The 18368-nt window shown below is 40.5% G+C and overlaps 1 protein-coding gene across 4 annotated transcripts in view; it reads right to left on the minus strand.

Moving 5' to 3' along the window:
• Positions 1–18368, minus strand: part of PCNX2 (pecanex 2) — a 283000-nt gene that overhangs the window by 236408 nt on the left and 28224 nt on the right. For 3 of the 4 annotated variants that reach the window (XM_057531597.1, XM_057531596.1, XM_057531595.1), the window contains exons 2-8: positions 16464–16669; positions 15199–15319; positions 14496–14532; positions 12241–13518; positions 4592–4739; positions 4321–4466; positions 1885–1978 (exon numbers count right to left, since the gene is read on the minus strand). In XM_057531597.1, coding sequence (XP_057387580.1) covers positions 1885–1978; positions 4321–4466; positions 4592–4739; positions 12241–13518; positions 14496–14532; positions 15199–15319; positions 16464–16669 — 2030 coding nt within the window. The remainder of the gene's footprint in view (positions 1–1884; positions 1979–4320; positions 4467–4591; positions 4740–12240; positions 13519–14495; positions 14533–15198; positions 15320–16463; positions 16670–18368) is intronic. The other variant, XM_057531598.1, reaches the window with a different exon arrangement.

Genomic DNA, 18368 nt, shown 5'->3' on the forward strand with positions numbered 1-18368 from the left:
AAAGCTCTTTCACCAGAGTAAATGCACCGTGGCAAAGCTAAGCCCAGGCAGGTCTCGAAATGGAGGGCAAGTTAAACAAAAAAGAGCTCTAACATGGGAAAGAAATGCAGAGGAAACAAAAGAAAGCAAGAGTTGGAGGAAAACTAATAAAGAGAGAGAAATTAAGGGGAGAAAGTGAGTTAATGGTGTCTCTTGGTGAGGCATGGTCTAAGGAAGCGGGGCTTATTGAAAACCCTATAGGTACTCTCTTTCATTCTTATCTGCACACTGTGTATTTTTAGTTTTTTAAGGCTCTGGATATGTGGTCTTATTCTAACTGGCATTACCGGCAAAAGCAGTTCAAGTATTTTCCTCGGGGAAAAGTGTAGTCCATTTATCTGGGAAAATAAACATTAAAAAGCCATGTAAATTTATTTGGGGATAAAATAGGAGGCGTGTTTTTGTTCCAAATTTAGTTTAGAAACACTACCGCTTTCAAATGAGGACTGCAGAATAACAGGACAGCTTTTCAAGCTGTGCTCTCATGTGATTAAATATTTTGTCTGAAGAAAGCCGCCACCTTAGGTGACTGAACTCATCAAACCACTGTAACAAAATGTCTCAGAGGCTGGAACTAAGATGGGGGTGGCAGACTGCTCTCTCCTCCTGGGTCTCCGTTGGCATGAGCGCTTTGCATGCTTTCTGGCTGGAGAAGGAGAATTTTGTTGTGTCTGTTTTGATTGGAACTTGGGTACCTGAGGGAGACAGAGGAAGAGTGGAAGGCATGTGGGTGATGGAGGCGGTGCCTGTCTCCCGCCAGGACTGACTTTGGACCCGAGCAGCCTGCTTCAGGGTCGGCGCCCAGGTGGGGTGGTGAGGCCAGGAGAGCTATCACCTAGCGCACCCATCAGATCTACCATGACGGCTGACACCAGCATTCCTGAGAAGGTAAGAAGCAGCAGGGGTGACCAGAGGACACCCTAAAAAGGCTGCCACATGCCAGAATCCCACCTGGAGGCCAGACTGCAGGGGCAAGAACAGACTTTGTTCTAGGCACACTGGACGCTCCCTTCGAACTTCCCAGGCATACCTGGTAAGGAAACTTTGACCTTAGGAAGGAACACTGCACCCCAGAATCTGGAAGTAGGGTTCCTGTAACTCCCTTGACCCTCTCCAGGCGTGAAGCCTAAGGCATGCCCTTTTGTGACATCACACAAGTCTTCCGTATATCCTCAAATAGGCGTACACCTCTAGAGAAATGTACATGAAAAGTCTCCTCCCTTACTCAGAGCAAGCCACTGAGGCACGGCCCTGTGGGCTACCCTCAAAGAATCTTGAAGTCCAGGACGAAGGATGAATTCGGTCCACCACTGATAAGATTTACAGCTTGCCCAACGCCACCGTTAATCCACGTACGTTCTGGATATGCAAGCGAATTCAATATCAACTTAATTAACGTGATCAGGAAAGTTACTCAACACACGCTAAAGGAGAAGAGAAAGGATGTTTAGATCATCTATCTACAAAAGAGCTTGCCAGCGCAGATGAGAACTAACCACATCTCTAGTCCGTTCCTTGAGACAAATTTAATAACGCGTTCTTGAGCTGCATCACCACCTTTCCCATAATTGTTTACACAGGGTTCCCCTCTATTTATGCCTACGTGTTATATTCATTTTTGGAAGTGGCTACTATGAAAGTGGTTCTGTTTATTTTCAATTATTCTACAATATCTGATTTTCTTTCTTTCACGTGAAACCCACACGCTTTGCCACCTACAGACGGATTATCACATTCATTCTACACCAGGATCTTCACTTCATTTACACTCAGAGTCAGTTGCATGTAAGTTGCTGGGGGCAGCAATGTGACACCTTCCCCAACCTGAAAACAAGCCCCACTTACCCAGCGTGAGAGAAGCCGTCATAATTTGATGGTTGATGCTGGAAAGGGCCTTCTTTCTGATTTCCAGACTTCAAGTAACAGGATTTAATTTCCCCTGCAAAATTTCGGCAAAAAATGGTACACAGTTATTTGTATATGATCATTTCCGCGTATAATTTTTCCAAGTTAGAGGGAACTCATTTTGGATTATTTTAATGATAATTGTTGGTAGTCTAGGTCCATTCTTTGTATTTCTCCATAGAATGTGTAACTTAGCTAAGAAAATCATGACGTACCTCTCTGATAATATGCTTAGACAAGTTTGACTCAGTTACTTATTTTTCATTGAAGTATAGTTGATTCACAGTGTTGTGTTAGTTTCAGGTATACAGCAAAGTGAATCAGTTATACATATATATACATTCTTTTTCAGATTCTTTTCCATTATAGGTTATTACAAGATATTGAATATAGTTCCCTGTGCTATACAGTAGGTCCTTGTTGTCTATCTATTTTATGTATAATAGTGTGTATCTGTTAATCCCAAACTCCCAATTTATCCCTCCCCGCTTTTCCACTTTGGTAACCATAAATTTGTTTTCTATGTCTGTGAGTTTATTTCTGTTCATTTGTGCCATTTTTTAAGATTCCACATATAAGTGATATCACATGACTCAGTTACTTATTACTTAATTGCTTTTCATCGATTAATTTGTACCATTTCTAATCCCCTTCTGTATATTCTTTTCAATGCATTTCTTTTGTATATTCTCTTCATGTGTCAGGATGATCTGTGTATGCTGTAACTGGGTTTTGTTTTGTTTTTTGTATCATGTGCAAAAGAGGCTTATTAAGTGTGTGGTTTTGATCGGTGGACCACGAGGGGCCATCCCAACCTTTGAATTTGCAGATGAGCATTGGCATAGCTGCTGACTGGTATGTCAGCCTGGTAATGAGGAAAAGCAAGAGATGGAATTAATTTGCGGAGTTAAATTAGCCTGCTAAAGTGGTTCAGGGTATTAAGGTGTGAAAATCAGTTCACTTTGTAAATGTATACGGTCTCTCCCCAGAAGAGGTTTTAGGCATACTTTCTTCAGGTGACAAGGAAGCATAATTAACCTTGTCTGTTATGAGCAGCTGCAATGTTGTCTGCAGTGCTGGACCTCAACTTCAAGGTTGTCCCCCCAAAAGAAACATTCACAATGACATCCACGGCCCCTCTGGAGGCTTTGATAGAAGTGCTAATGTTGTTCTTCATGATGTAAAAGTCTCTTTGTATTTCTGCAGATGCAAAAGCACTTCAAACTATAAACTACTGATCTATATAGAGCGGGTAATATATCATTTATTATCCAAACCAGGATCCTTGTGAGAGGAGAATAATAAGTTTACATTGATCTATAAGGGACTTAACCCAAGACCCGACCTACAAAAACTAAGACCTATATCCCTTATCCAAGGAACCTTGAATTTGCCATTTAATGGTTCTTCCTTCCTTTCCTTCTTTCTTTCTTTCTCTTTCTTCCTTCCTTCCTTCCTTTCTATTACTTTTCAAAATCTTTTTTATAACAAGGTATTAAAAATATATCAAGGTCAGATTTTCAACATATATCCAATGAATATTTCTTAGGTGCTGGGCATTACCTTCCCAAAGTTTACAACTGTGAGGGAGAAAATGTCACTAATCAAATTATTATAAGTCAATAAACAATTAGAAGCTGTAACAGTCTCAAAGAAGGAAAAGGATAGGGTGTTAGGAAAGCAAAAGAGCAGAGGAACCTGATTAAACCTGGGAAATCCAGGAAAGATTTTCCTGAAGAACTTTCTTTAGAATTGAGATCCGACGGATAAATGGCACAATGTGGGCACAGGGACACGGTATGTGCAAAGGCCCTGAGGCAGGAGGGCGCACGCTCTGTTCTAAGAACATTATGTGTGAGCAAGCAGAACTAAGCCTTCCTGTTCCAGTCTAGTACGGGTATCCCCCGCTTTTTGTAAGTGCGCTTTACGCCACCTCATTTTTTACGAAAGACCTACCTTAGTACATGTTTTTGCTAACTGAAAGAAATCCGAAAATTGTGTCTGCTTCTAAAAGGCTAAAAGTGAAAATAGCATTCAGCGTTTGTTTTGCAGTGAGTTGTACAGCCAGCGCACACCCCAAGCAATAAGAGTAGCATCACCAAGCTCCCTCCCCAGGAACTATACCCAGTATCTCAGCATCAAGCTGCCATAGCTTTGAATTAGGACCATCTGTGTCTTATACTGATGTATTTTTTGCATCCTTAGGTAACTGCCTCTTCGCTTTACACCATTTCAGTTTAGGAAAGATCTCGTAGGACCACTCTACTTTCAGATAGAGGGGAAACCTGTCCTCAGGCTAAGAGACCACATGGGACCTTGAGAAAGCTGCCAGCCTTCCCCCTTCTACGTCATAAGTAAAGAGCTCTAAAGACTTACCATGTTCATCAATAAAGACATGCATCGCATCCACGGACATTTCATCTTGCACAGATGTTTCAGGCCCACTGATGACTTGCAACACAGAACTATCTTGTTGGGAAGTTACCCTGTAGATTATCTGCCTTTGTCTATTGCCCTGGAAACTTAACATATATAAAAATTTCAAAAACAGTGTGGAACGCCTCCTCACCCTTAACAAAGCGTTAAAAGAAGCAGCCAGTAAATGAGGCTGCACCAGCATGAAGCTATGTAAGAAAGTTATCCTTACAGGGTCGGGATCTTGGCAGGCTCAGTGAGCCCGGGGCTGGTGCTGGTGTGCTCTTGACTTTGCACGTCTGGTTTTCCTTGCTTGGCATTGGGTCCACTGGGTTTCTCACTTTCTAGGATTTCCTCCTTTTTCTCCTGGGAACAGTTATCTGAAAAACATTGCTTTATGTGTTAACATAATATTAAATACGAAATTAAGGTGAAAATACTTGGAAACAAGTTACCAAAACTGAAGCAAGAATAGATAGAAAATCTAAATAGCTCCTATGAACTCAGAATAAATACATTTTAAATAAATTAAATAAATTTTCATTTTACTAATTATGAAAGTACCTAAATAATTTTGAAAAACAGAAGTGTGTATGAGTCGGAGACATGTTATTTAGACATCTACAAATACCATCACTTTACATATAGATTCAAGGACTCCCTTATAATACTCCAGTGACCACTGGTTTACCCAGTTGAAAATCACCCTTTTGGCTCACTTAGTCCTGAAAGGTTCATAACTCATACATGAACAGCACTGATGAAAAAAACTGCATAAATACCCTGGCGATTTTGGAGTAAAGTCTCATTTTTCATTTTAAAACTTTATCAGTCTTTCCTTCTCACTCATTCTCAAAATCTAAATTTTCAAGCTGAAGGTAGAATTGGCCTCTTCATAAAGTAGATGCTCATTAAGTATAGCTGACTTTGAACCATACCTTGGCACTATGGAGGACTCAGTGAGACACTATGCCTACTCCTTACCCTGAGAATATTTGAAGATGAATTAGAATTCCAAGATCGATAGGTATATATCGGGTTTTTGAATTTTTAGAATCCTCTTTAAATAATGGACCAAAACAAGGGTCTTAGTTTACACCATTATGCAAAGTGGAATGACCCCTGAGGGTCAGCCGTCCTTAACTAAAGATACACCCAATGGCCACTTTTAAGGTCACAGTGTCCTCTGTATTCCCATGACCAAAGATACCAATAGCTATCTTCTTCTGCATAAATTTTTGCCTGAGAGAAGAACATGATTGAGTGGTTTGAACCTACAGGCTCTTTCAAGACATGCCATTCAGAAAGCCCACCAAGATCTGTCTCAAAAGGTGAAGTGGGGTCTAAATCACATCATCATGTATACAACAAAGTTTTTCATCCTTGGACTTGAAGTACTTAGAGAAACATTGCTGGCTTCCAAGTGAGTCCTGAAGATAAATATTCCCAGTGCATCTGTGAAACGATTAGAATTTCTTTGGTACAGAAATGTTTGCCTTTCATTTGACAGCTTGTCAGGATAGAAGTTTTCACAGTTTTCAAGAAACACATTTGTGAGAAAGTGCTATCACAACAAATAGCTTTAGCCAGTGATCACGTCGCGTAAGAACTGCAGGGAGGCAAGTTTAGACAGCTCTACCTTCTGACACTACATGTATATGGACTCATCCATTCACTTCACTTTTAATACCTTAGTCTCTCCTTCCCTTAAATGGGCACATTACATATGTCAACCTATGGGTTATTTTTTTTATTTTTCCCTTTAAAAATACACATTTATAGGAATTTTCTGTTTCTAAAAATAGTACACATGAATGCCATGTAATTTAAAACTAGAGAAAAGGAAAAAAAATCTTAAATTACTCTTAACCCCACCATGCTGACACAAGAGCCAATATACATATCATACATATCACACCAGTATTTTTTTCTAGGCATCATTTTTTTTTCTTCAAAACTTAAGTCATAATACAGATGTTGATTTATAACTGTTCTATTTGACTTAAAGTATTATAAATATTTAATGACATTAGATATTCTTCTACATCATCTACATCATCTAAAAATGGAAGTTATATAATATTACATTAATATAATATAATTTACTAAACTAAATAGAACAGTTAGAAAACAAATGTTTTATAGCTGTTCTATTTATCTTAAAGTATTATAAATATTTAATTACATGAGATATTCTTCTACATTATCCAAAAATTGAAGTATATACTACATATAAAGTATAATTTATTAAACTAGACCCCTACTGCTATAAATTTAGGGTCTTTCAATTTTTCTATACTACAGATAATTCTTCAACAATCATCTTCACGTGCATCATGATTATTTTCTTAGGAAGTCTAGAAGAAACTGAATATACAAATGGATAATAGCCAGATAATATATATAAAAATAGAACTCTGACCTACAATCTACAGCAACCAGCCCAGAAAACCAACCCATAATCTACAGTAACCAGCCAGAAAACCAATACACTGTGTAAAAGTCAGACTTGTAGGAAATCAGGCCACTATTTCTAGCAAACAGCTCAGAAAGCCGAATAATAATCCCTATAACAATCAGTCCCAAATGGCCAGGACTTGAATAATAACAGAGCTTCCCTAATTTTTGTCCCTGATTCCAACCAGAGAAATCCAACCAATCAGAAGGAGCCAAATACGCTCCCCTAACCAATCACATAGGGTGCTCTAATTACCCCACCTCCAGCTTCCCCAGGCCAACAGCCTGCAATCACACCCAAAGCCTTCCTTTCTTCCACTACAAAGCTTTCCCACTCCTCTGCCTGCCTTGGAGTCGCTGCCAAAATGCTGGTGGCTGACTCTCGCTGTAGCAAGCTCTGAATAATAGCCTTACTTCTCCTCATTTGAGCAGTCTTTGTTTATTTCCACAAAGTAAAATAAAGCTGTATCAAAAGAAAACAAAAACATGGCTTTAAAGGCTGTTGATAAGGCTGTGGTTTTCCATAACCTCAAATTCTAGAATATCCCCAAGACCTAAAGATAATCTAAAGGGCTTTGTGGAGATGACCTGCGTTGGAAATAAGAGCACCAGAGAGGGCTTCCCTGGTGGCACAGTGGTTAAGAATCCGCCTGCCAATGCAGGGGACACGGGTTTGAGCCCTGGCCGGGGAAGATACTACATGCCGCGGAGCAACTAAGCCCGTGCGCCACAACTACTGAGCCTGCGCTCTAGAGCCCGCGTGCCACAACTACTGAGCCCATGCGCCTAGAGCCCATGCTCCGCAACAAGAGAAGCCACTGCAATGAGAAGCCTGCGCACCACAACCATGAGTAGCCCCCATTCACTGTAACTAGAGAAAGCCCGCATGCAGCAACAAAGACCCAATGTAGCCAAAAATAAATAAATAAATTTATTGTAAAAAAAAAAATAGAGTACCATAGAGAGACCTGGACAACTACATGTAAAAGAAAAAGATTAGAACATTTCTTCACACCATATGCAAAAATAAGCTCAAAATGGATTAAAGACCTAAATGTAAGATCAAAAAACAAAAAACTCCCAGAAGAAAACATAGGCAGAACACTCTTTGACATAAATCGTAGTATTATTGTTTGCATCTGTTTCCTAAGGCAAAGGAAACAAAAGCAAAAACAAACAAATGGGACTAATTAAACTTAAAAGCTTTTGTACAGCAAAGGAAACCATTGCCAAAACAAACAGACAACCTAATGATTGGGAGAAAATATTTGCAAATAATATGACCAATAAGGAGTTAATATCCAAAATATATAAACAGTTCATACAAATCAATATCAAGAAAACAAATCAACCCGATTAAAAAAATGGGCAGAAGACATGAATAGACATTTTTCCAAAGAAGACATAAAGATGGCCAACAGGCACATGAAAAGACGCTCAACATTGCTAATCATCAGAGAAATGCAAATTAAAACCACAATGAGACGTTACCTCACACCTGTCAGAATGGCTATCATCAAAAAGTCTACAAATAATACATGTTGGTGAGGATATGGAGAAAAGGGAACCCTAGTAATTGTTGGTGGTAATGTAAACTGGTACAGCCACTATGGAGAACAGTATGGAAATTCCTCAAAAAACTGAAAATAGAACCACCATATGATCCAGCAATCCCACTCCTGGGTATATATCTGAAGAAAACGAAAACACTAATTTGAAGAGATATTCACAGCATCAGTGTCTACAATAGCCAAGATATGTAAGCAACCTAAGTGTCCATCAACAGGTGAATGGATAAAGAAGACGTGGTATACAAATGTAAAACAGATAGCTAGTGGGAAGCAGCCGCATAGCACAGGGAGATCAGCTCGGTGGTTTGTGACCACCTAGAGGGGTGGGATGGGGAGGGTGGGAGGGAGGGAGACGCAAGAGGGAAGAGATATGGGAACATATGTATATGTATAACTGATTCACTTTGTTGTAAAGCAGAAACTAACACACCACTGTAAAGCAATTATACTCCAACAAAGATGTTAAAAAAAAAAAAGATGTGGTATAGATATTTACAATGGAATACTACTCAGCCATAAAAAGGAATGAAATTTTGCCATTTGCAACAAAATGGATGGACTTGTAGTTATTATGCTTAGTGAAATAAGTCAGACAGAGAAAGACAAATACTGTATGTTACCACATATATGTGGAATCTAAAAAATAAAACTAGTGAATATAACAAAACAGAAACAGACTCACAGATATAGAGAACAAACTAGTGGTTACCAGTGGGGAGAGGGAAGGAGGGAGGGGCAAGACAGGGGTAGAGGGTTAAGAGGTACAAACTACTATGTGTAAAATAAATAAGCTACAAGGATATATTGTAAAGCACAGGGAATATAGCCAATATTTTATAATAACTTTAAATGAAGTACAATCTTTAAAAACTGTAAATCACTGTTAGATACCGGAAATAAGTATAATATTGTAAATCAACTATATTTCAATTTAAAAAAAATAGGAGGGAGGAGAGTAATTCCCAGGACAATAAGAAGAGCAAATGTTTGATAATTTTTAAAAATTAAATTAAAAAAAAGTCTCTGTCCCTTCCTGGAATAGGTATATGATCCACTCCAACTCCTCCCTCCCTGTTGTACCTGCAAGGTCCTGACAACCAAGCCTGTTCCTTTCCATAGAAAACCTCATAGCATCCACACCTCTTTGCACACCCCCTAGGTTTCCAACTCAACCCTGTTCTGATTGAACGTGGCTGGCTGAAAAGTTTAAGAGCAGAAACTTAAGTAGACAGATCAAATAAACCTCACATATAGCCGGAGGGGAAAATCAGAATAGAAGGCTGAAATTGATAAAGCAGCAAGACTTTTCACATATTTTCTTAATTGAATCATCACAGTAAATCCGTAACATATTATTATTCCTGCTTTACTGAAGCTACTGTGACTCAGATGGATATGGTGAGTTGTCCAAGCTCACCCCGCTGGACTGCAAAACCAAAATTTGGCCCTGGGCTGTCAAGTTCCAAAACCAGAGCTCTGTCCACCCCCCACACAGCTTCCCGGAAAGAAACACATCATCCAGATCAGCATTACCTAATACGGTAGCCAGTAGCCGCATGTGGCTATTTAAATGAAGTAAAATTCAATAAAATTAAAAATTCCATTTCTCAGCTGCACAATCCCCATTTCAAGTATTTAATAGCTACACGTGGCCATTGCCTGCCGTCCTGGACGGCAGATACGGGATAATTCCATCACTGCAGAAGGTTCTATTAGACAGTGCTGGTCTGGATGCATGAATCTTTATATTAATTAGATGGTGAGCATCCAAATCTTGTATCAGAAAGTGTCTAGTATCTCAAAGTAACCAATGCTTTCTTGTACTGCATGTGTCTATTATAAAGTTTAGCTGAATCTTTCCTGTTCTTGCTACTCCATATGCAAAATCTTGGATACACAGACATAGTAACATGAAGAATGCATTCACTTTACATAATTTAAATATTCAGACTTAATGAATTTTTAGGCAAGAGTGGACTGACCCACAAGCAGGGCAAGCCTTTTGGCAGAGCACCAGAAAGACAGAAGAAACAAGAGCAAATCACTGGGAGCTGCCTGCGTGGAGCCAAAGGGTCCCCCTGACTGGCCCAAAGAGCAGAGAACAGGCAGCAGCGAAGGGACAATCACAGCACAAAGATACGCTACTGCCATGTGAACCACAACTTCCTGCAAGCAATCCTACCACATAGATACGCTCTCAGAGATCTAGGCAGAAATGATGTACTCAAACATCAAAGAAGTATGGACATTTAAAGTGAAAAGACTTTGGGACTTCCCTGGTGGCGCAGTGGTTAAGAATCCGCCTGCCAATGCAGGGGACACGGGTTCGAGCCCTGGTCCAGGAAGATCCCACATGCTGTGGAACAACTAAGCCTGCGCGCCACAACTAGTGAGCCCACGTGCCACAACTACTGAAGCCCACGCGCCTAGAGCCTGTGCTCCGCAACAAGAGAAGCCAATGCAGTGAGAAGCCCGTGCACTGCAATGAAGAGTAGCCCCCGCTTGCTGCAACTAGAGAAAGCCCACATGCAGCAATGAAGACCCAACACAGCCAAAAATAAAATTAATTAATTAATTATAAATAAATAAATGAAGTTAAAAGACTTTGTAAAAACTCTAGTCCATGGGACTTCCCTGGCAGTCCAGTGGTTAGGACTCAGCACTTTCACTGCCTTGGCCCCAGGTTCAATCCTTGGTCGGGGAACTAAGATTCCACAAGCCATGTGGAGTGGCCACAAAAAACAAAACAAAACAAAACTCTAGTCCAGTAACATCCTTTGCCAGGGAGGAAACTGAGCCCAGAGATATTAAGAGAACGAATCTTCTATTCATACAGGAAATATAGTTTATTATTTATGAGTGTTGACTCTGTAGCCAGACTGCCTGGAATCAAAGCTCAGTTGTAGACTTACTAGACTAACTTGGGAAAGGTAGTGAAAACCAGCTGCAAAAAGGAATGATAACAGGACCCATAACGCAAGGTTACATGAAGAGTAAATGAGTGAAAGTGAGACTAACTGTATAATATATTGCTCAAACTGGGAACCCTTTTGAAGAGTGAAAGGCAGCGTTATTAATAATTATGTTGGCAAAACACATGTTAATGAGGGCTTTTTTGGACAAACCACCACGGATGGTCACCCGTGTTAATACCTGTAAAGTGCTTAGGATGGTGCCGGTGTAAATTAAGAGCTGTGTGTTTGTTATAATTATGTTTACAACTTGGGATAATTAGAGGATTCAGCACAGAGGATTATATAATGGAATTCAACAGAAAAGTGGATTCCTTTCACAGAAATTTGCTTTACAATCAGCTTTCCCAGAATGCATCTATTCTATTTTTTTTCATAACTTTATTTTTTTAATTTATTTTTTAAAAAGTCTTATTGAATTTGTTACAATATTGCTTCTGTTTTATGTTTTGGTGTTTTTGGCCACGAGTCACGTGGGATCTTAGCTCCCCAACCAGGGATCGAACGTGCACCGCCTGCATTGGGAGGCGAAGTCTCAACCACTGGACCGCCAGGAAAGTTCCGCATCTATTCTATTAAGGAAGAGCTATCTTCAGGGGTCTTGTTACCATGGTAAAATATAACTGCTCATTTCCTTAGAAATAAACATTCTTGCCTTCTAGGGAAGCCAAATCTTCATTACTATGCCTTAAATTTCCTAGTGGAATAAGCCAGGTTTAATCCATGCTCATCACACAGCTTAGTTTTGGTACACTCAGCAAATACCAGTGACGGTGCCAAGCACCCAACAATTACACAACAGTCAAATCACAGAAGGCCAATGACAAAGAGAGGCAATGCCTTCTTTGTACCATCAGCACAGAACTGAGGCGCAGCCGTACCTCCAGGAAGCCCTCTGTCTCTGCTCTGCTCTGCCGGCTCATTCCTTTGGTTGGACACCACCACCTTGGAAGTATTCATTGATTCTAACAGGGAGACAAATTCCAGGAAGTTGGATTCATTTGGTATTTGTCCTTCCTTGGCCTCCAGGTCAGATTTGGAGGTTGGCATTGTTTGCTCTTTATCGTTAATAACTTCTGCGGAACTTTTGCTCAAGAAGACGTCTGTCCCGCTGTCTATACTGAGGGCTTGGGAGTGTCTCTTGTCCTGGCTGGTTCTACAAGATGATGGGTCAAGGTGAACCTGGCCTTCCATGCCCCCCTCCGACTCGGAGACCACATCAGGCATGGGTGACGGGGTTGTACAGGGGTCTCTTGGGGAAGGACTGTGGTCCTGTGTGGCATTGTCCCCATCCCCAGATTCATAGCCAGAACATGGATTGGAAGACGCCTCCACCATCAATCTCTCCGGCGTCCTGTCACTTCCATTGTCTTCGGGACACACCATGCCTCCTCCTGCACCCTCAGACAGCTCAAGGGTGATGATGGGAATTCTCATCTGTTTCTCAGGACCAGCGGCCCCTGGGGGACCTGGCTCAGCGTCACACTTGAAGCCAGCTCCCTCAGTACCAACCACCTTCAGGTGGAGAGAACTTTCCAAGTCTGTCATGGAGTTGGGGGTACTGCTCATGGTGATGACAATCTTAATGGGTTCGTGCAGACTCAGCGGGTCTCCAGGTTGAGAAGTATCTATAAGCGTGACAGCGACCTCATTTTCTGAGTCATCCACATCCTGGTTCAAGGGCAGCTCCACCTGCTGGGAAACCTGCTCCCGCCCAGCTTTGGCGATGACGGTGTTACACTGAGGGCAGCTACTGCTCAGGCTGTCCTGAGGCGACTTGCTTTGCAACTGTTCCCTGATGGAGGCATAATTCCCAGGTTCTGGAATCGGGACGGAATTCTCACTCCCCCAAGGCTGGAAAGAAACGTCTGTCTCCAGTAAGTCGTACTGAGACAAAGACAGGTAGGGTACCTTCTTCACGGCTTCTTTGTCCACCAAGCCGCCCTCGGATCTGTGGCAGAAGGGGGGCTGCCCCTGGCCCCCTTTTTCCTTCCCTTTATCACTGATGCAAGTTTCTGCCACGACTGGTTTCACTGGTATTGCTGACGTGGTCATGGTTTCCGGCACGTGCCCTTTAGAAGCAGGTAAACTTTCCGTTTTCATCCCAGGTGCTGTAGATGACACTGGGGCTACGGGTTGGCCATCTGACACAATGACACCTGAAATCAACAACAACAGCAACTTGATTCGCATCCAGAATGGATGAATAATGTCATGGAGCAAGACCGAATAATAACAAACTAAAAATAACACCAGCAACAAATGTGATTAGATGCTTATCCTAAAAGTATCACCTCCGCTGCGAAATTGTTCTTGAAATCTCTATATTTAAAAAATAATTCAGGCTTGTAGCTTTCCCTCTTTTGTGGGCTTGGGAGGCAGACTAGTATGGTTTAAACAACGTATTTGCAACCAGAAAGGTCCTGGCTCTGCTATTTACTAGCTACGTTACATTGGGCAAGTTACTTAATCCTTCTAAAACAAGGCAGGGAGGGTCCAAAATATTGATATATAAGGCTTGACAAGCAAAAGCAGCTTGGATTTTATGCTAAGAATAATGTGAACACAGCAGAAGTTTTTCAACGCAGAGAAAGGAAGGGGTTCATTCAGGCCTCCAGAAGTTCTTTTCTAAGTCTTCTGAAGACAATCAAAAGACAATAAAGTGGTATCTTAGTAAAAAAGTAAAACAAATATTTGTGGTGGGAGGGTTAAAAGAAAATCTCAGGAACAAAATTCGTAACTTGACAGAAATGCATATACGCAGAACGCAATGTCATTTCCTCTGTCATTTTTCGGTGCAAGTACTATAATAAAAAGTATACTGTGTCGATGATGAATTTATCCTATTTTATATCTGCTATTATGAGCTATAGGAAAGGAGTCACAGACTGGAGAAAAGACAATGAAATATGATCAATACAATATCACAGTCTGAACGTAGACATGATATACAAATTCTGATAAGAAATAATGAAAATGAAGAGCTAAAGAAATGAAGGTAAAATGTAACTGCAATCTTGGGTACACTGCTAATTCGGAATGAATTCACTGGCATTCTGCTTTATAAAAATTATTTTTCGCTTCACTGAGGATACTGCTGTGATAAAATATTCAACGACGAGAATAAGCACTCTACCTTTGAGATCTTCCACTGTTTCCTGTGCTGGCAGGTCCTAAATAAATGAAAGAACGAAAATCAATCAGTGTGACTCAGCTCCCTGCCCACTTCCAGGCAGTCAGCAGACACCAAGCAGCCACTGCTTCTCTCAGCGGCACGTGGGAAAGACACAACAGAGCGTCCACTGAGAAAATGGGTAGCAAAGACGGACACAAAAATTCTAGAGTGTAGACATCCAACCAAGCCCGTGGTGCTGTGATAAAAGGGAGTTTGGCAATTAAGAAAGTAAGGAGAAAAAATAATGTGCTACTTCATACTATAGTGAATAGAGCCCAAGAAAGTGAACCTAGAAAAAAGGTGATTTAAGTATGATTTCATGTGGAGTGGTGGAGTGGATTCCAGGGGAAGGCGTTGCAAGTACGATGATTGAGATGAATGACAGACAGGAGCAGGGAGAGGGCGGTGAAGGTGTGCTTATGGGTTCTTCTGGCCATGGTGCAGTCCCGGCAGGGCAGGCAGACTGCAGAGAAGGCCAGTGGGTGTGCTTGGGACGGGTGACTGGGCATTTATTTCATGGTCCACGTGCTCCCCTCAGGTCATTTCCACCCAAAGGTCAGTATTTACAGCCAGTGCGCGTAAACTGCAGTCACCGCCATTGCACACTTCCATGATCGACACTCCAGCAGCATGAGGAGAGTGAAACAGAAAACAGACCACTAACCAGGAGCCCGGATGAGTGATGAGAGTTTATGCTCTGTCCTCTGGAGCTGCCGTGGAGGGGAGGCGTGGAGAGGGTTCGACTGGCCTCTTCCTTTTTGCCGTTGTTAATCCGCCCATTATTGCTAAGCCATCATGAGAAACACAGGGGCAGTGATATTATCAAACAAAACTATGGCTCTTTTGACATTAGTCCTCAAACAATTTTTTTTCCTTGATTCCACTTTGTCCAATTCATGGTATACACAATGGAATATTACTCAGCCATAAAAAAAAGAAAGAAATAATGCCATTTGCAGCAACATGGATGGACCTAGAGATGATCATACTAAGTAAGTCAGACAGAGAAAGACAAATACCATATGGTATCACTTATATGTGGAATCTATAATATGACACAAATGAACTTATATACAAAACAGAAATAGACTCATAGACTTAGAAAACAAACTTATGGTTACCAAAGGGGAAAAGGAGGGGGAGGGATAAACTAGGAATTTGGGAGTCACATATACACACTACTATGTATAAAAGAGATAGACAACAGGGACCTACTGGATAGCACAAGGAATTATACTCAATATTTTGTAATAACCTATATGGGAAAAGAATCTGAAAAAGAATGCATATACACACACACACACACACACACACACACACACACACACACACACATAACTGAATCACTTTGTTGTACACCTGAAAGTAACACAACATTCTAAGTCAACTATATTTCAATAAAAAAATATATATGTATAAAAAAGGGGAAGAATTCACGGTATATAAATTTTATTTTTAAAAGCTAATAAACATTACTTTAAAATAAGACATGCTCTCTTAAGGAACTATCAGAAATAAGACCAAGAATAGTGATGAATGCTCACTTGAGAATTACTCTTAATATTTTAGTTCTATGCAATGTATTACTTTTATATTAACAAACACAAATGTTCTTTCTGAAAATACTCTGGCGTGCACTAAGCATTGAGATGATGAGATAAAAATACTGAAGTGAAATATTTTGCTACGCTAAGCCTAATGCAAATGAATTTCAGAGCATGGTATAAGGTCATATTAAATAGTCAGTTAAACCATCTGGATTATCAACATTTTTATGCCTAAGTGTATGCTTAAATATAAGAAAAATGTACATATTTGTGTCTGCCTCTCCTGGCATATTTTCACAAACAACTCATACATGAGAAAAATTATTTTAATCAAAATTAAAACCTTTAAATTATGAACTAATGCATTAATGAGAAATGTTACCCTGTATTTTTATGATTGGTTATGTGGTCACTGATGGCCTCTTTGTCTTTATTTGGCTTTTCTTTCTTTCTGGAGGGCCTTTGCTGAATCACTTCTCCTTTATCAAACATGAGGTGTAGGCGATAACTGACCAATTTGATTATTGTGAAGAATATCGTCACTGAGCTGCAGTAAAAAAATACAGTGATGGCATTTGGAGGAAAAGCCTAGAGAAGAGAAAAGAAAGGAAAAAATGTATTTGCTTGTAGGATTACCTCTGGTCTTAAATCTGAAAGTATTTTTAAACTATATATTGAGCATAAATTGGGCGAGATTTCAAATTCTATTAGTTTTATAACTTTTCCTGTTCGTAATACCTGAAGAGAAAGAGCTACTACCTTTTTATTTTTTTTTAAAGTCTTTCTTATTTTTTAGGTGCTGGTACTAGCTGTAATGACCAACACGTGATTTGCAGACAGGAACCCCATAGAACAAAAGATACATTATAGTGAGAGTCTCCATTTTCTACCAGCTCTTTTCTACAGGCTAGTCTGGTCTTCCTGTGCATCTGGTCTTCAAGGTCAGAGCAGGGCGTTTGAGCCGCTGTTTTCTTCAACAAAACACAAACAGCCTTGCAGAGAACAAAGGGAAGGAGAAAGGTTAGTGTAACGTCCCCTTCCTTTCCTCCCTGATTTCCCACTGGGTTAATATCATCAAGCCATGGACTTCTCTAGTGGCATGATGTAGGCAAGGGCCATAAGAGGGTGTACTGCCTCTCAAAGAGAGAGGGACATTTCCAAAAGTAGCAAAGGATCTTTGCATGGAGATCATGGTGAAGGTCAGCTCAATTCTGTCCAATCCCCTCAAGAAACAAAACGAATCACTGGGATCCATGTAATTGTCCCACTCTGTAGGATACCCCACATCTCTTCCTATTTCTCTCAGAGACCATGGACCATGGCAGGTTCTCTGGTCCTACCTAAATGAAATTCTTATCTTCCGGGATAGAAATGAATTCCTGAGGGTCCCAAGATGATACTAAGGACAACCTCAATAAACAGCGAGACCCTTTTAGCAATGTATCTCCCAGAAGGATCTCATAAACCCAGTGATGATTCCAGTCAGTGCTGCAACTGGGAACACAGCTAGGCTCGGAGGCCACATGGCCCGGCCCCCTTCTGCTCCCATGCAGCCCCTGCACAACCTGTCCCGGTCCTATCTAACAATTTACCATCTGGGTAAGACGGTTCCTAAAACAGAATAGCCAAACCAAAGGAACAACCGAGAAAGAGGAAACAATCACCAACAGTAAAAGCCGAAGTGAAGAATTTTCACCATCACTGACTTTTCATTTCATGCGGATAAAAGTCCACAAATAAATATGAATTCATAAATAAGTGAATGACAGAATGATTAAATAAGATAAATATTAGATGGATAGATAATATATAAAGTCAGTTCCCCTCCCTGGAAGCAGATAATTTACACAGGTACCTCCTCATGAGAAGTTGTGAAGAACCTCAAGGAATATACAGCCAAGTTGAAGAGAGACAGAGAGGAGAGGCCATTAATAGCCCCCATCACTTTTCCTTAACATGTCTGTATATTTCAGGTCTAAAAAAGTGTAGGCTAATAAAAAAGAATGAAATAATGCCATTTACAGCAAAATGGTTGGACCTAGAGATGATCATACTAAGCGAAGTAAGTCAGAAAGAGAAAGACAAATATCATATGATATCATTTATATGTTGAATCTAAAACAAAAAATGATACAAATGAACTTATTTACAAAACAGACTCACAGACATAGAGAACAGATTTGTGGTTGCTAAGGGGGGAGGGGGCTGGGGGAGGGAAGGATTGGGAGTTTGGGGTTAGCAGATGCAAACTATTATGTATAGGATGGATAAACAACAAGGTCCTACT

The sequence above is a fragment of the Balaenoptera acutorostrata genome, chromosome 16 (assembly GCF_949987535.1).
Source record: "Balaenoptera acutorostrata chromosome 16, mBalAcu1.1, whole genome shotgun sequence".
NCBI lineage: Eukaryota > Metazoa > Chordata > Mammalia > Artiodactyla > Balaenopteridae > Balaenoptera > Balaenoptera acutorostrata.